A 13962-nucleotide genomic window follows, 5' to 3' on the forward strand; every position below is an offset into this window, starting at 1 on the left:
CAGCCAAAAAGAGGGTCATTTCTTATTATTTTCCACATGATACCTATGGGCATCCCCCCACGGCCAATCCTGGGTACGCGCCTGTAAAGTGACAAAGGCAGATTACTTGTCTTTTCGGACGAAAAAATACAAAAAAACTCGTTTATGCTCCATCAGAATAAGAAAAAAAAGCTATATTGTCTTATATTATTATATGGATACTTGATTGATTTTTTAGATGAAAGAATTGCGGGCTGAGTATGGTGTCAAATGGTTTTGTCATTGGGGAGGGGAGGGGCTGCAAAGTGATGCGGTGTATGCCGTGATCTTTGGAATGTGTTTAGTAATGCGTGACAGTTAATGAAGTTTAATGAATAACATCACGGATAGACTTCGCAAGAAAAGAGGTCTTCATTCCGATGCAAGTGTTGTACCCTAGAACTTTTATGTAAAACCATCAAAGTCAAAGACCAAGACTTACACGAGGTATTCAAGGCAAAAGGTACTCAATGACCATGTGGAATATTGAAGGGTTTTCACTTCTGTCGCTCGCGTGGCTTCAGATCGTGTCTTGGTAACTGCACATTTCTCTAACGCCTCTTAAAAATAACCTTATCATCAAACTTCTCTCTTTAAATTAATCTTTACCTCTTTTTATTAATTATTCTGACAAGGAATATGGAGGTAATGTGAGTTAATAGATGATTTATCCGCCTGTTAACCCTTCCCCTTTCTCCCAAAGTATTCAGATTCAGCGTCCTTAGTGCTTGTTTATTGTCTAATTCAATGTCTTCATTGTCCGAGGGATTATTAGCCAATATCTCTTAATTTTGCATTTAGAACTGCTGCTCAGTATTCCACGTAATATTTACCCCAGTGTAATTTTTGAATTTGTAACTCGAGAGTTTGAACGCTTGTAAGTTGACATTCTATCCATGTAAAGATTTAGATTTGTTTACATTTTGCATTCCGTAATAATTAGATATGTAATTTACAATCTTTGTTCGCCCAGTAATAAATGGGCGCTATACACATTTTCAATGATTGGTAATTCTTTTATTGCTTTGAAGATTCATGGAATTATATTTTGTAGGCTAAAATTTAACTCCATCCATATTTGGTTGATGAATTATTAAAAACCATTCAGAGATAAAGAGTAATTGTTTATATAAAAAAATAGCTCACTCAAGATAGTTATAGACCATTAGATACTAAAGAGGGAGGGTAAAAGAGAATGTGCACCACTGTTGGGACTTTTAACTAACTTTTTAAGAAGCAGACTAAATTCATTGATCAGTGTGTTACTGTGGCATTTATTCCATCCTATAAAGTATAATATAAGGTAACCGAAAAACATTTCGAGCTTAGCGGGTTGGTTTGAGATCCATGTTCGAGTTATCGGGGTTTCAATGGTTTTATGGTTTATTTGAGCAAGCTGTATTGACATTGCGGCTCTTGTTATCACAGACTTAAATGGTCGACATACAGCAACCTGACGGGTCTTACGGATCCAGCGAGGACTCGACCCTTCCCATGAGCCCTCACCACAGTGACTATGACACGTCATCTATGGGCTCATCACGGAGGAGCCCACGCTCAATCAGCCCTGCCAGCTGCCTTCTGAATGATAGTCTGGAATACCTTCAACATGCGTGGACTGGGCAAGGTCCGGGGCATTCTCTTGGTCTTGATTATAGTGAGGATTACCCCTTTTGAACTTATTAAAATGATGCTTTGCTTGTCAAGTAGCCAGTGGCCAGGATTTGCTAGGGTAAGAGGGGATGGGGGGGGGGGGGGGTAATAAAAGTAATGGCAGTTCTTCAGAAAGGCTTGTCAACAAGCCGATACTTATTACTTTAAGTCTAGACAGGTCTAACGAGTGATATAGCTTGTCATGACAGCAAGCTATTCTGATACTTTTCACGCAACACAGCGGCTGTTGCACAAGAGGATAATATAACGTCAAACGTAAAGATCTAACGCAATTTGTGTATGCCCAGATACCTTTGACCTGTTTAGACCAGTCAGTGGCAACAATTCGAGGCAGAGTACACCGCGCACATCTGGAATGCCAAGTCCTGGAATGGCCAGAATGCTCCGCGAAATGGCCAGTGACTCGGACAGGGTCTGCAGTCCGGATGCTAGTACTTTGTACACCAACCGGACGGAACACTACAACCCGTCTGGGTTCGGACAACACGCACATGATGAGTGCATGGTATGTATGGAATTTTAGTCTTTCACAAGTCTTTTTCGAATTCACACGATAGATAAAGCTGAACTGGGTGTAGACAACATCTTAATTGTTGGTCACTGCAAAGGAGTTATTGAATCCCATTGATAGTTATGCCTTATAAGTACAGAGAATGCCCTGAAACCCGAAAGTCCATTTAATTTGGCGCATAACTAGAGGTACATCCAAGAGGCACAGAACCCTCCCCTCTCTACACCTTTTGTACAATATCCATGTCTTGCACCCCATTAGCAAATCTCCCACTAGGGTTCCTCCCCCCTAGCAAATCTCACTCTGCTTCCTCTGCTACCGATAATCAACATACACAGCTATGCACTGTGTCATATTTCAGGAGTGCTATAAATATGATAATATTAATGCGATATACATACTGCTTGATTGAATAGGAGTACGGTAAATGGGCCAACTGCTTTCTCCAGTTCAGCCCGCATGGTGCTCACATCACGGACCTGACAAGAGATCTCGCGGACGGACTAACACTGATCGACCTCGTCGAGACACTGAGTATGTCCCTTGCTCCAAATACTAGGGATTAGTTGATATACACTCTAAATACTTGTAGAGCTTTACTTGCTTCAGTTTTTTTAAATGCCACCAGAGAATACCTAGTGCCTCCAAGCGCCTTTGCCAGTCGGACGTTGTCATTTTAAGCTGTGACGTCAATCGTTGTCACAGCAATCCTTATGTAACGCAAATCCCCATGTCACAGCCAATCGTGATGTCCACATATTTCTTATGGATTGATCATTTTTCTCTTTCCTTTCCTGTGGCGGGTTCTATAGTTCAGAAACCAAGGATGAATTAGAACCTTACCCCAACGAAAGGGGCCATCAAACCTTCCTTACCGTTCATCCATTTTCTAAAATAGCGATTTTAAATTATATTTTTCAGTTGGAGTAAGCGTTGAGCCCATTCATGTGAAACCTGCCCTCGAGGTACAACGGACAGAGAACATACAAGCCTGTCTGGATGTCCTGACTTGGAATGGTGTCAACGTCGATAACATTCCTACAGAGGGTATATAAGACTTCATACCGGCCTTGTCAAAATGCCAGTGCTATAAGGGAGTTTTCATTAACGGGGAAGATATTTGGGGAGGGGAGGGGTAGGCAGTAAAATTGTTTGGCCGTCCAAGATTGGGGCTCCATAAGGGGTAGCAACTTATTTGCCTGTAATGCCTGAAAAAAAAAAGGGAGGAGTTATTTGATACCTCGAAAGGCTTAAAAGGGGGAAGGGTGGGGGATGTTGTAATGTTTAAAAAGGAGAAGAGATTTGCATATAAAAGAGGTCGCTGTGCTCTCTCTGCTCGGAGGGGGTGAGAGGTCGCTATGCTGTCTCTGGGGGGAGGGGATGAGAGGTCGCTGTGCTCTCTCTGCTCGGAGGGGGTGAGAGGTCGCTGTGCTCTCTCTGGGGGGGAGGGGGTGAGAGGTCGCTGTGCTCTCTGCTCGGAGGGGGTGAGAGGTCGCTGTGCTCTCTCTGCTCGGAGGGGGTGAGAGGTCGCTGTGCTCTCTCTGGGGGGGAGGGGGTGAGAGGTCGCTGTGCTCTCTCTGGGGGGGAGGGGGTGAGAGGTCGCTGTGCTCTCTTGCTCGAAGGGGGTGAGAGGTCGCTGTGCTCTCTTTGCTCGGAGGTGGTGAGAGGTCGCTGTGCTCTCTCTACTCGGAGAGGGTGAGAGGTCGCTGTGCTCTCTTGCTCGAAGGGGGTGAGAGGTCTCTGTGCTCTCCCTGCTCGGAGGGGGTGAGGTCGCTGTGCTCTCTCTACTCAGAGGGGGGGAGAGGTCGCTGTGCTCTCTCTGCTCGGAGGGGGTGAGAGGTCGCTGTGCTCTCTCTTCTCGGAGGGGGTGAGAGGTCGCTGTGCTCTCTCTGCTCGGAGGGGGTGAGAGGTTGCTGTGCTCTCTCTGCTCGGAGGGGGTGAGAGGTCGCTGTGCTCTCTCTGGGGGGAGGGGGTGAGAGGTCGCTGTGCTCTCTCTGCTCGGAGGGGGTGAGAGGTCGCTGTGCTCTCTCTGGGGGGAGGGGGGTGAGAGGTCGCTGTGCTCTCTCTGCTCGGAGGGGGTGAGAGGTCGCTATGCTCTCTCTGCTCGGAGGGGGTGAGAGGTCGCTATGCTGTCTCTGGGGGGAGGGGGTGAGAGGTCGCTGTGCTCTCTCTGGGGGGGGGGGTGAGAGGTCGCTATGCTGTCTCTGGGAGGGGGACTGAGAGGTCGCTGTGCTCTCTCTGCTCGGAGGGGGTGAGAGGTCGCTGTGCTGTCTCTGGGGGGGGGGAGGGGGTGAGGGGTCGCTGTACGGTACTACGACATGTAGCCTGATTTTCAGGCGGGTACGAGAAGGTCCGCTTTAAGAGTGAGCGGGCGGGCTCTCTCGTATATCAAGCTCTACGATATCTGATTTACAGTTTTTTTTATTCATTTTGCAGATATTGTTAAAGAAAATACAAAAGTTGTTCTTGCGTTTTGCAAAATAATGCGGAATCACTTTGGATCATCACCAGGTAAACGCTCATTCATCTAAGAACTACGAGCTCTATGCTCTTTGTTTGTGAGAACTCAGAAGACCAAGAAGACATTTTCCTTACCTCCAATCGGTAGAACGCTAATGCAAACACGTTTCTGGTCGAAGGAAGGCAACCGGAGATAAAGGAAATTGTGCTTTTTACGATACAGCACCGCTATCAGGTTTCGTCCGCTTAATCTTTTATTGTGTTTACAAAACAGCTTAAACGCAAAACGTTGAGCTCCCAGTTGCACTACGTCGTGCAGAATGCTGAATATGGGTATAGCCCATATTTACACTGAAGAAATTTTGCACGGTTCATATAACTAGGAATAAGACTTCAATCGTGGATGGTTATTGTAAGCTATAACAAATTATTCACGAGAAAAGAAGCTAAACTGTTCGTCACTGTATTTTAATCATGTGCTGTCGTGTAAACTTAATTATGTTTACGGAAAAATAGGCCCGGATCAAGTGTTTTTCCAGACGTGTTGATAATTTGGTTCTGTTCCAAAGCTACTCCTGTGGTTATCAAGCCGTCTCCTCGACGCACCCCACCCTGGCAAGAGCAGCTTTTGCCACCGCGAGGCCCTCTCTCGCCACTACAAACACTTTGCCCGAGTCCATTATCGCCTCGGTCCACACGGTCTCATTTTGCCGGGCTGGCTGCCGAGGACTGTGCTCTTCTCAACTGGGTTGGTAACGTGACGCGAACCAAGGTCAAGGGCTATGAAAGGTATGTTAGAAAGGCGCCATGTTTGCATTTAACTGACTGTAACAATTCTAGCTAATCATATGTTTTGATGCAGCATGTAAATGTAGCATGCTTAATTAATCGGTGCGCTATTAGTTTTCAGGATGGTCACATCCTCTGTTTGCTGCTCAACCATTTGACAGCAGAGGAAGCTATTCCTGCCGTGGTAAGTTAATTGCTTCTATGATGATGGAGATACTGATCGAGTACCTAATTGAATCTATCGTATCAAGCTTGAACATCTTCAGACACTACTAGAACGATGTTTTACTCTTCATAAAAACATTTCTGTTCATTGTTATCAATAGCATTGGGTTCGCCGTGCGTTTTTCGTGGGCTACGGTACTCAACAATACGCCACTATGATCATATTTATGGTTTATGGTTCTCCTGGTCTTTTAGATATAGAAAGAATAAAAGAGTTCCAGCCTTCAGTGTGGCCCACGAGAAACCCTAAACCGCATGCGTAATCTAGATGTGCAACTGATGAAATAGCCCCTTTAAAAGCCAAATTCTGTCTCACTAGGTACTAGAACATGGATTACCCTCTGAGAAGGTCTCCCTTGCTCTGGAAGTCATTCGAGACGAGCTGAACATCGAGGCCGATGTGAGCACAGACGAGGTCCTGGAGACATCAAATCCTGGTGCCCTTGCTGAGGTGCTCCGGTTTCTCCACCAGTTCTACATTCTCAAGTTAAAGTCTACGCAAGAGGACCTGGACAGCTTGACGAGCAATGGCACATTGAAAAGGGCCAGTCAAAAGAGCGACGAGTTTGGAATAACGACTCAAGAATCTCAACAGAAACGGGAGTATAACGAGCGGAGTAGCAAACCAAACAATCGCGAGAAAATTTTCCATGAAAGCAACAATGGAAGAGAGGAGGATTTTAAAAGTATTAATAGAAAAGGTTTAGGTGTCCTTTCTCAAGATCCTCGTAATGCTGGTCCAAAGTACAGCTCATACTTTACGAGTTTTCAAGACAGACATTCTAGAGAGGGACTGCCCCCCAGTGAAACGAGTTTTGAAGGAAACCCACCAAAAAATGAACGCCGATCTCTTCCCAAATTGCCAGAAAGGAAACTCGAAAGCAAAAGCAGTTCTAGTTCTTTCACAGACAATTTTATTTCTCTTAAAAAGGAAGTAAACGATTTCCATGACGAGGAAGAGAGTGCATGGTTATTAGAATTCAAGAATTCTAAAAACCGCCGATCAATTGAACAAGACATAGAGCTATTTTCAGACCTAAAAGCCGAACTTGCCGGGTTTGAAAAAGAGATTAAAGTATCGACAAACAGGAAATTGGTTTCAAAACAAGTGCCAAAACTAAACTTCGACTTTTTGGTGCCCAGTGAATCGTTATTTGATATAGAATCACCTCGGACGCATTTCACAGGGGTTTCTTACAAAGATAAGTGCGATAGTGCGAAGGCGAAATTGGCGGACTATGACAGGCAGTTAGAGCTGCTAAAGAAACAGTACTTTGATGTCATGCAGCAGGAATATAGACCAGAACCCTCCGATGATGGCATACAAAAGCGGAACTCCTTTCCTGGTGTAAGCTCTCCACTTTTTGCACGGGAGTACGTTAAGGCAGATAATCAGCATGAAGAATCGAGGTTGAGTTCTAACCTAAAAGATAAAGGAAAATCGAAAGCAAGCCGGCGTATAAAATCGCTATCGGCTGGCGGCATACCAAACCAGCTTCTGCAGAGCTATTCTAACGTCCAGAAGGGGACTTTCCCCCCTTATCGAACTTGGTCGATTCATATAAGTGAAAAGGTTCGAAATACATCTGTAAAAAGCAGAGGTAATGACAAAAAGGCTCCCTCGATTAGCACAAGGACAGAATCTGAAAAGGAAAAATCTTCTATTGGCAAAATAGCACCTCGAAATTACATTGAGTCAGAGCGGACGATGAAGGAGAAATTTGTCGATGATGCCAGTGGATACAGAAACGAACTGACTGGATCTATAGGGAAAGCTCGTAGGTGAGGAAATCATTGCTTGGTATTGAGGGGTTTAAGGGGGTGATTGCGGTTTAATTGTTTAACATTTGCTCCAATCTTACCTTCATAACAACATTATAATATAACGCTAGCATCGTCAATAATAGTGGCAGTAGCAGAAAAAAAGGCCAACCACCAAAAACGACAACGAAAACAAGTATATCACAGATATAATAAAATTGTTAGCACTACTAAACTTGCAACGAAACCAATAGCAAAAGCGTTGCTTTAGGAGTCTGACTTTAGTTAAAATCATTTTCCAGTCTTCGACCAGAAGCACACTGATCCCGTTTCTTGTTTTAAAAGGGAAAGTGTCGACTCGTTGAACTCAACCGTCAGAGGAACTGCCAAGGACGAGACAGACCCCCTCAACAGCAGCTCGCGTTTACTTGGCCTGACAGCCCTTATCCGAATGACGGCTAAGAAGGCTAGTGCTGTTTCTGACACCGAGTAGCCATTGTTATCCAGACAAGGCAGGGACGCCCTTATACAGGTGCCGTCACCGAGAAATCTTTCTTATCCGTAAGAGCGGGTGGTGTCCCCATTATCAAGAAGATAAGGCAGCTTTATATAGGTGCCAACACCAAGAGATGCAATTTCAGATGCGGATTTCAGACTCGTCTGAGTGAGGCTTGTGATAAAAAGTGGTTTAATCAGACTCTATTAGCTGTGTTCAAGGTTTTATTAAGATACCTGCTGTTAAAAAATCATGATACAATATTACTTATCAACACGGATTTGTACCCAGCACATAACCCGAGATAGAATTGTGGGGCGGATGTATGAAATTTTCATCCATTTCTTTAACATTTTACACTACCCCATAGTACTTCAGAGATGTAGACTGGGTACGAATCAGAGATGTAGACTGGGTACGAATCAGCAGTGATGTCTACATGTTAGGCCGCTTCTCAATCCATGCTTTGATTCCAGGGTTTTCGCCAACACGCTTGAACAGATCCCTTAATCCGGGAAAGTTTTCCAACATACCAGGGAACATTGACTCAAATGTATCACTGGTAGAGAAAAGAATGATATCTGCATATGTCAACTGAAACAAAAACAAAGTAGTTATTTGATAAGTTGCTTGTTCATTCATTTCCTTATGTTTGACACTACACTGGTTGAAGCTGCCTCCTGTGTTATTAACAGTCCGGATTACCTTGCGAAGCGAGATGAGCAAACCAGGTTAAAAAGGTATACTTCTACCAGAGGCGGCTGCCCCCCCACCCCTTGCCTATGTGCTTACCCACACCCTTTATAACCTATTTGCCCACCCTACCTTATTGCCCACAAAGTACTGGGCCGAGCCATCAAGGTTGCATTTTGCAGTTAGAAGTCTCTCCATGATATCCCAGAACTTGTTAAGGTGTTGTTCCTTGAATTCTTCCTGCAACTTTTTCTAAAAAAAATAAATGGCCATTAAATTTATAATTTATAATCACTAGGAGTATTTGTGACACCACTTTCACCAAGGCTGAACACCATCTGCCCATGTTATATCCCTAAAAGCAAGTCGGACTGGTGACGACTTGGCCTGTAATAACAGTGAATCTTTAGTTGTTTCATGTGGGGTGGCCCTTGGTGGCCAAAAAGTGGGTCATTCTCCAAATACTATGCTTTTCCAATACATTCCAATATGACCGCAACCCCCCCCTCAGCCAATCCTGGGTATGCACCTGTAGCATTACCAGTCCCATAGACGTTCACCACCCTCCCATTTTTTTAGATGAGTATTATAGAAAATATCAAAAAATCCATCTTGACGAAACGATCTTAAGCTTCTATTGTCAATTTGGACTTTTAATGAGAAGCCTTGTGCAGGGTGCACACAATCTCCTTGGCAGCCAAAAAGTGAAACATTTCTTATATAAGGAATGTTCAAATACAATGCTTTTTCCATAAGATACCTGAGAGATGACTGTTCACCCCCTCCCTCCTCGGCAAACATACCAACCAGTAGATACTTGTAACATTATTTAACACAACACACTACCCAAGTTACTCAAACACCTTCAGACCTTTACCGAATGAACGTGACGAATGAGTGACAAATTCCCATTCACGGTTGATAACAACGATCACCCTGGGTATACTCAAGGCTCATCGTCACTTTTATTTCACAGCCCGAGCTGTCCTGCACTATATAATGAAACCCCATTGAGCCTTCCAACAGGGCTAGGGGTCACTGTCTCCCTTATAATAATTTGGATAAATCACATCCTGAAACCCTCTTCTATCTGGACAAAGCTCCTCCCCCCTCTGCCATCTTTGGGTAACTAACCTTCTGTTCTTGGTCTTTCTCAAAGAAAAACTTCATGGCTTTTGCAAACAGGTCACTTGAACAATCTACTACCATGTCACATCGGGCCTGTTCATAAGGGCACGTTGGGCAAAGGCCTGGAAGATAAATCAAAGTATTATGCTATAAAGATTCGAAAGAGGAGTACAGGCCCATATAAAGTGGTACTGCTGTACCTTATTAGCCAATGATACCACAAATCAAGTTGTGCAGCTAAGAAAGCAGTCACCAAGAACCCCTTATGAAGTCACCAGAATGGATTGGCAACAAAGTCTATTTGTTGCTGTCCACATTGGAACACTGATAACTTGCACTCTGCTACCAGGAACTGACTTTAAGTTCCCCAGATACAAATGCTTGGTTATTTTTACTCAGAAAACTCGAATTTCTTGTGTTTTCTTTCCCTTGAGGGTTCAAGGATTTCACTATTTCAAGAGCGATTGAGAGTGCCATAGCAGACCTCAAAATATTGGGGGGGGGGGGGGGCACAATACGAAAACATTAAGAAAATATTTGGGGGCACGGCTATGCCCCTTCTTGTCATTTCCTTTTACTTTTCTTAAAATATTGGGGGTGGGGCACGTGCCCCCGGTGACCTGCTACGGTCCTGATTGAGCTAAGATACTAAACTATGTACCATAATTCTATTTACCTGCAAGCTTTGCTGCAAGTCTGAAGATTGCCATAGACTCACAATACTGGATCCCATCAACCTCCAGAACAGGTAGGTATCCCATGATGGTCTTATTCTCTGAAGCAACATAATCGAATGTGTGATTACATGAAAGATCTCCCACCACCAAGAATTTTCATTTCCTGGGACTGTCCAAAATATAGTGCTTGCACGGAAAAATATCTCTTTTTATAGGGAAGGGAGATAAGGGTTGCTAAAGCAAGGGGCCATTTCTTCTGCCTGTCTGTACAAGGTATTGGGCGGGGATTTTCAACACGAGATTCTTTCTCTAATACAAATTTTATTTTACAGTGATCCTTGATGGTCTGCCAGCGGGTAGCTATTGGGCACCTTGGCCCTTGCGCATGCCACAGAATTCCCAATATTCAAAAACAAAACATTACCGAACAACCTCCAATAAGAGCAGGCTAGCCAGTGAGGCCAAGGCATGTACCCAGAAATGACTGAGGGGGGGGGGGGGGGGGGGAGATGCGCAAGCCACAGAATTCCCAATATTCGAAAACAAAACATTACTGAATAACCTCCAATAAGAGCAGGCTAGCCAGTGAGGCCAAGGCATGTACCCAGAAATGACTGGGGGGGGGGGGGGATGCGCAGTCATAGGTATCATATGGAAAAAGCATAGTATTTGAACATTCCTTAATAAGAAATGACCCACTTTTTGGCCGACAAGGGCGTGTGCATGCCCCCTGCGCACCCCCCTGTGTAAGCGCCTGAGGCCTGCAAGAACTTGGAAAACGGTCTTGCAGAGAAATGAATAGTTCACGGTGCGCAGAGGTGAGATCCGCTTTTCCGTAGATGATAAACAACGTATTCCCATACTAAATAATAACTAAACCATCATTATAATTGTTATACAGTAAAGTATACAAGGCCTGTTTTTTTATCTCATTAGATATCTCTTTCACGCTTATGGAATTTTTAATCCTGAGCAGTTATATTTTAAGCATCCCTTATTATTTAAATTGCCGCTGTCACAAAGATTAAAGACTTTAGGTAGGAAGCCTTTGTTTGTATTGGCGTATGTACTTTAGATTGGATATAATTATGCATAAAAACGATAAACTTTCGTATATATATTTCGTTCAAAACCGCAATAAAAAATAACCTATATAACCCTATATGGCGTTTGACGTTAGCGGGCTTTTCCCGGAGAATTGGAAAGTCCATAGAACGCACGGTATACTGTGTAATAATTATGCTTCTTTATAAAGTTGCAAAGGGTATTGAAGCACGTCACCACATAAGATTTTATATTTTAAAACAACATTATGGTACCTAGGTGATTGCAAATTCAACCGCGCTTGAAACACGCAAGCTTGCGAATTCAAAGTTTGATATGAGAAACAATTAGGATCGATCATAAGATGTTACTACTATCCCAAGAAAACAGTACCTGCTTTCATCTTCGTCCATTCTTCTCCCGTCAAACGAACGTCTTCGTACGGTATCCCGCCGGCAGCAAAGCACAGTCTTGTTGGTTCGGCACGACCTCGGGTATTGAAGTAGATCAGTTTGTAGTTAGGCATTGTGAACGGCTATTTGGGCTCGGAGACGAGAGTGCAAGGGGCCGATATGAGAAGAGCTGGAGTCAAGGTTGCAATCCAGACTGGTTGCAATCGAAGGGACCAAGGATGACGTAGTATATGCTAATTTTGTTCAGTGACGAGCCCCTCCCCCCTTCCCTCCACCCCTTTCGACAAATCCTAGCTAGGCGCCTGACGAACAACGCAGGATTGGTCTTAATAAAGCGTATCTTCTTTCAAGCCCCGTTCAACGGAGTAAGTACGCAGCTGCTTTGTCTCCTATTATATTTGTTCTACAAAGGAGTTCTTTTTTCTCTATTCTTCTCGTTCTTCAATTGCAGCTTGTAAGAAATTGATTGTGTACAGAGAAACTGGTATTTATTGGGTCTTTTGGTCTACCTGTGTACCTACGTAAATGTGTAAACATCTCGCGTTTGGCAAAAGGCCATCTTATAATATTCACAGTTTTGATTTGGTTCCAACAATACTTGACACTACTCGGCAAACACTGTTCCTAGACGGATAAACTACCCAAAGCTCACAGACTTAAAGATGAATAAAACGCTGGTGAATTGTGCTTGCTTCAGTTCGCCATGGAAGTTTTTGAACTCCAGTTTTGGCGCGAGTTGTGATGGCCATTCATTCTGGTTCGGAGATGTCACGAGAAAGTATTCCTATCCTGGTTCGGTATTTGGGCAGTGTTTTGGTAAGTAGTTTAGTTATTTCAGTTTTTGTTTAAATAATACTGGCTTGAGTTATGGCCGAACATTCGTTTTCTTGATTTTACCCTTTTAAAAAGAGCTAGAGTAAGCTTTTATGCAATATTTTAAAAGCACTCTTTCCTTCTTAATTGTACTTTTGTGTTGTTAAATTAGTGCAGTGTATACAGTGGCGGTGTGTATTCTGTCCACGATTTTGATGTTTTGTAGCAGAAAGGTAATATTTTAAGAAAATAAATGAGATAATATTTTTTATTATAAAAAAGAAAAGAATAAATAAAAATCAGTTTGAATTCATGGCTACCAGCCAGGAGACACCATTCCCACAAAAAGCTAAAATGTTTTTTTTTTTCAACATGATCTGTTATGCTTTTGCCATTATTTTCTTGCATACAGTTAGTTACTACCACTAGAGCCACATCCCATCTCAGCCTGCAACTATTTTATTTATTAAAATGTTTTTGTGTTTCTTCTTAAGCACCCCACTAGCACCGTAAAACAGTAATACCTTGTGCACACTAGCAACATAACGACATAATGACATGGGCACGCGCACTCTATCTCCTTATGTTCAAGAGTGAATGGCTTGATTTTTTTACTTAAGCCTGACATAACAACATTAGAGAAAAAACATGTCGTTATGTCCATGTCAGGCTTAACAGAGTGCATGTACCAATATTGTTATGTTGTTATGTCACTAGTGTGCCCCAGGCATAACAACATGCATGTTTTATCCGTTCAATCCACTATAAATGCTCAATACAGCATACTTCCTTTTTGGTACTATATTTCGCAGGCAATTATCTTTACAAAAAAAGGGTCTATGAAAAAGAGACTTTAATATCAGGATCTGGGTTATTTCCTAAGGAAATTAAATTTTGTGAAAATGCCAAGAACATAACTTTGTTGAATTATTTTTTATCACAACAATAAAAAAAACTAAACACATCATTGTGCTCTTCCAGCTTTTCTCTCCTCTTGTGCAAGGAGTTTTTCAAGTCCTTAACCCTATTCAGACCGGGGGTGGGGGTGGGGGCTTTTGAGGCCTCCAGCACCTTTGATCTGTAATAATTTTTGAACTAGTAGGGCTAGAGCATTGAAATTTGATGACTTTTCCTAAAATTTATCTGGGATCAGTTTGGTGTAAACAAAATTTTTGCAAAATTTTTACCCTGGTAACCATAGCAACCAAGTTTTGAGACATAGGTTTAATAAAAATTAGGCAAAACGCTTTAAGTCGTTAA

The 13962-nt window shown here is 43.0% G+C and overlaps 2 protein-coding genes and 1 long non-coding RNA gene across 5 annotated transcripts; 2 read left to right on the forward strand and 1 right to left on the reverse strand.

Moving 5' to 3' along the window:
* Positions 1 to 325: 325 nt before the first annotated feature.
* On the forward strand, positions 326 to 8140 carry LOC116601182. 3 transcript variants are annotated; one of them, XM_032361898.2, is made up of 10 exons: positions 326 to 481; positions 1447 to 1645; positions 1980 to 2197; positions 2620 to 2737; positions 3125 to 3250; positions 4640 to 4714; positions 5233 to 5452; positions 5567 to 5636; positions 5997 to 7459; positions 7784 to 8140. In XM_032361898.2, exons 2-10 carry the CDS (start codon positions 1453 to 1455, stop codon positions 7929 to 7931), a joined length of 2631 nt encoding a protein of 876 aa, XP_032217789.1. In that variant the 5' UTR covers positions 326 to 481; positions 1447 to 1452; the 3' UTR covers positions 7932 to 8140. The 3 variants fall into 3 exon arrangements, with proteins under 3 accessions (XP_032217789.1, XP_032217788.1, XP_032217790.1); XM_032361897.2 differs by having other exon boundaries at positions 332 to 481; positions 1447 to 1675; XM_032361899.2 differs by lacking the exon at positions 326 to 481 and having other exon boundaries at positions 1540 to 1750.
* LOC5517441 (hematopoietic prostaglandin D synthase) lies at positions 8141 to 12168 on the reverse strand. Its single transcript, XM_001637340.2, has 5 exons — positions 11870 to 12168; positions 10432 to 10530; positions 9762 to 9877; positions 8760 to 8879; positions 8141 to 8528 (listed from the first exon to the last, which is right to left on the reverse strand). The coding sequence occupies exons 1-5, from the start codon at positions 12000 to 12002 to the stop codon at positions 8370 to 8372; spliced, it is 627 nt and encodes a 208-aa protein (XP_001637390.1). The 5' UTR covers positions 12003 to 12168; the 3' UTR covers positions 8141 to 8369.
* On the forward strand, positions 12136 to 13050 carry LOC116601183. The gene is made up of 2 exons (XR_004289934.2): positions 12136 to 12254; positions 12341 to 13050. It is a non-coding gene; the product is annotated as an uncharacterized LOC116601183 (long non-coding RNA).
* The last annotated feature ends 912 nt before the right edge of the window (positions 13051 to 13962 follow it).

Source organism: Nematostella vectensis, chromosome 1 (genome assembly GCF_932526225.1).
Source record: "Nematostella vectensis chromosome 1, jaNemVect1.1, whole genome shotgun sequence".
NCBI lineage: Eukaryota > Metazoa > Cnidaria > Anthozoa > Actiniaria > Edwardsiidae > Nematostella > Nematostella vectensis.

What these genes read in the sequence shown, in the direction of transcription:
- LOC116601182 (XM_032361897.2), top strand. Translation starts at nt 1,453, where the DNA reads ATGGTCGACATACAGCAACCTGACGGGTCTTACGGATCCAGCGAGGAC. An exon ending in TCACTTTGGATCATCACCAG is followed by an intron (nt 4,715 to 5,232) that starts GTAAACGCTCAT and finishes TCTGTTCCAAAG; the next exon opens with CTACTCCTGTGGTTATCAAG. An exon ending in AAGGTCAAGGGCTATGAAAG is followed by an intron (nt 5,453 to 5,566) that starts GTATGTTAGAAA and finishes GTGCGCTATTAG; the next exon opens with TTTTCAGGATGGTCACATCC.
- LOC5517441 (XM_001637340.2), bottom strand. Translation starts at nt 12,002, where the DNA reads ATGCCTAACTACAAACTGATCTACTTCAATACCCGAGGTCGTGCCGAA. An exon ending in AGAAAGACCAAGAACAGAAG is followed by an intron (nt 8,880 to 9,761) that starts GTTAGTTACCCA and finishes TATTTTTTTTAG; the next exon opens with AAAAAGTTGCAGGAAGAATT. An exon ending in AGTACTTTGTGGGCAATAAG is followed by an intron (nt 8,529 to 8,759) that starts GTAGGGTGGGCA and finishes TTTTTGTTTCAG; the next exon opens with TTGACATATGCAGATATCAT.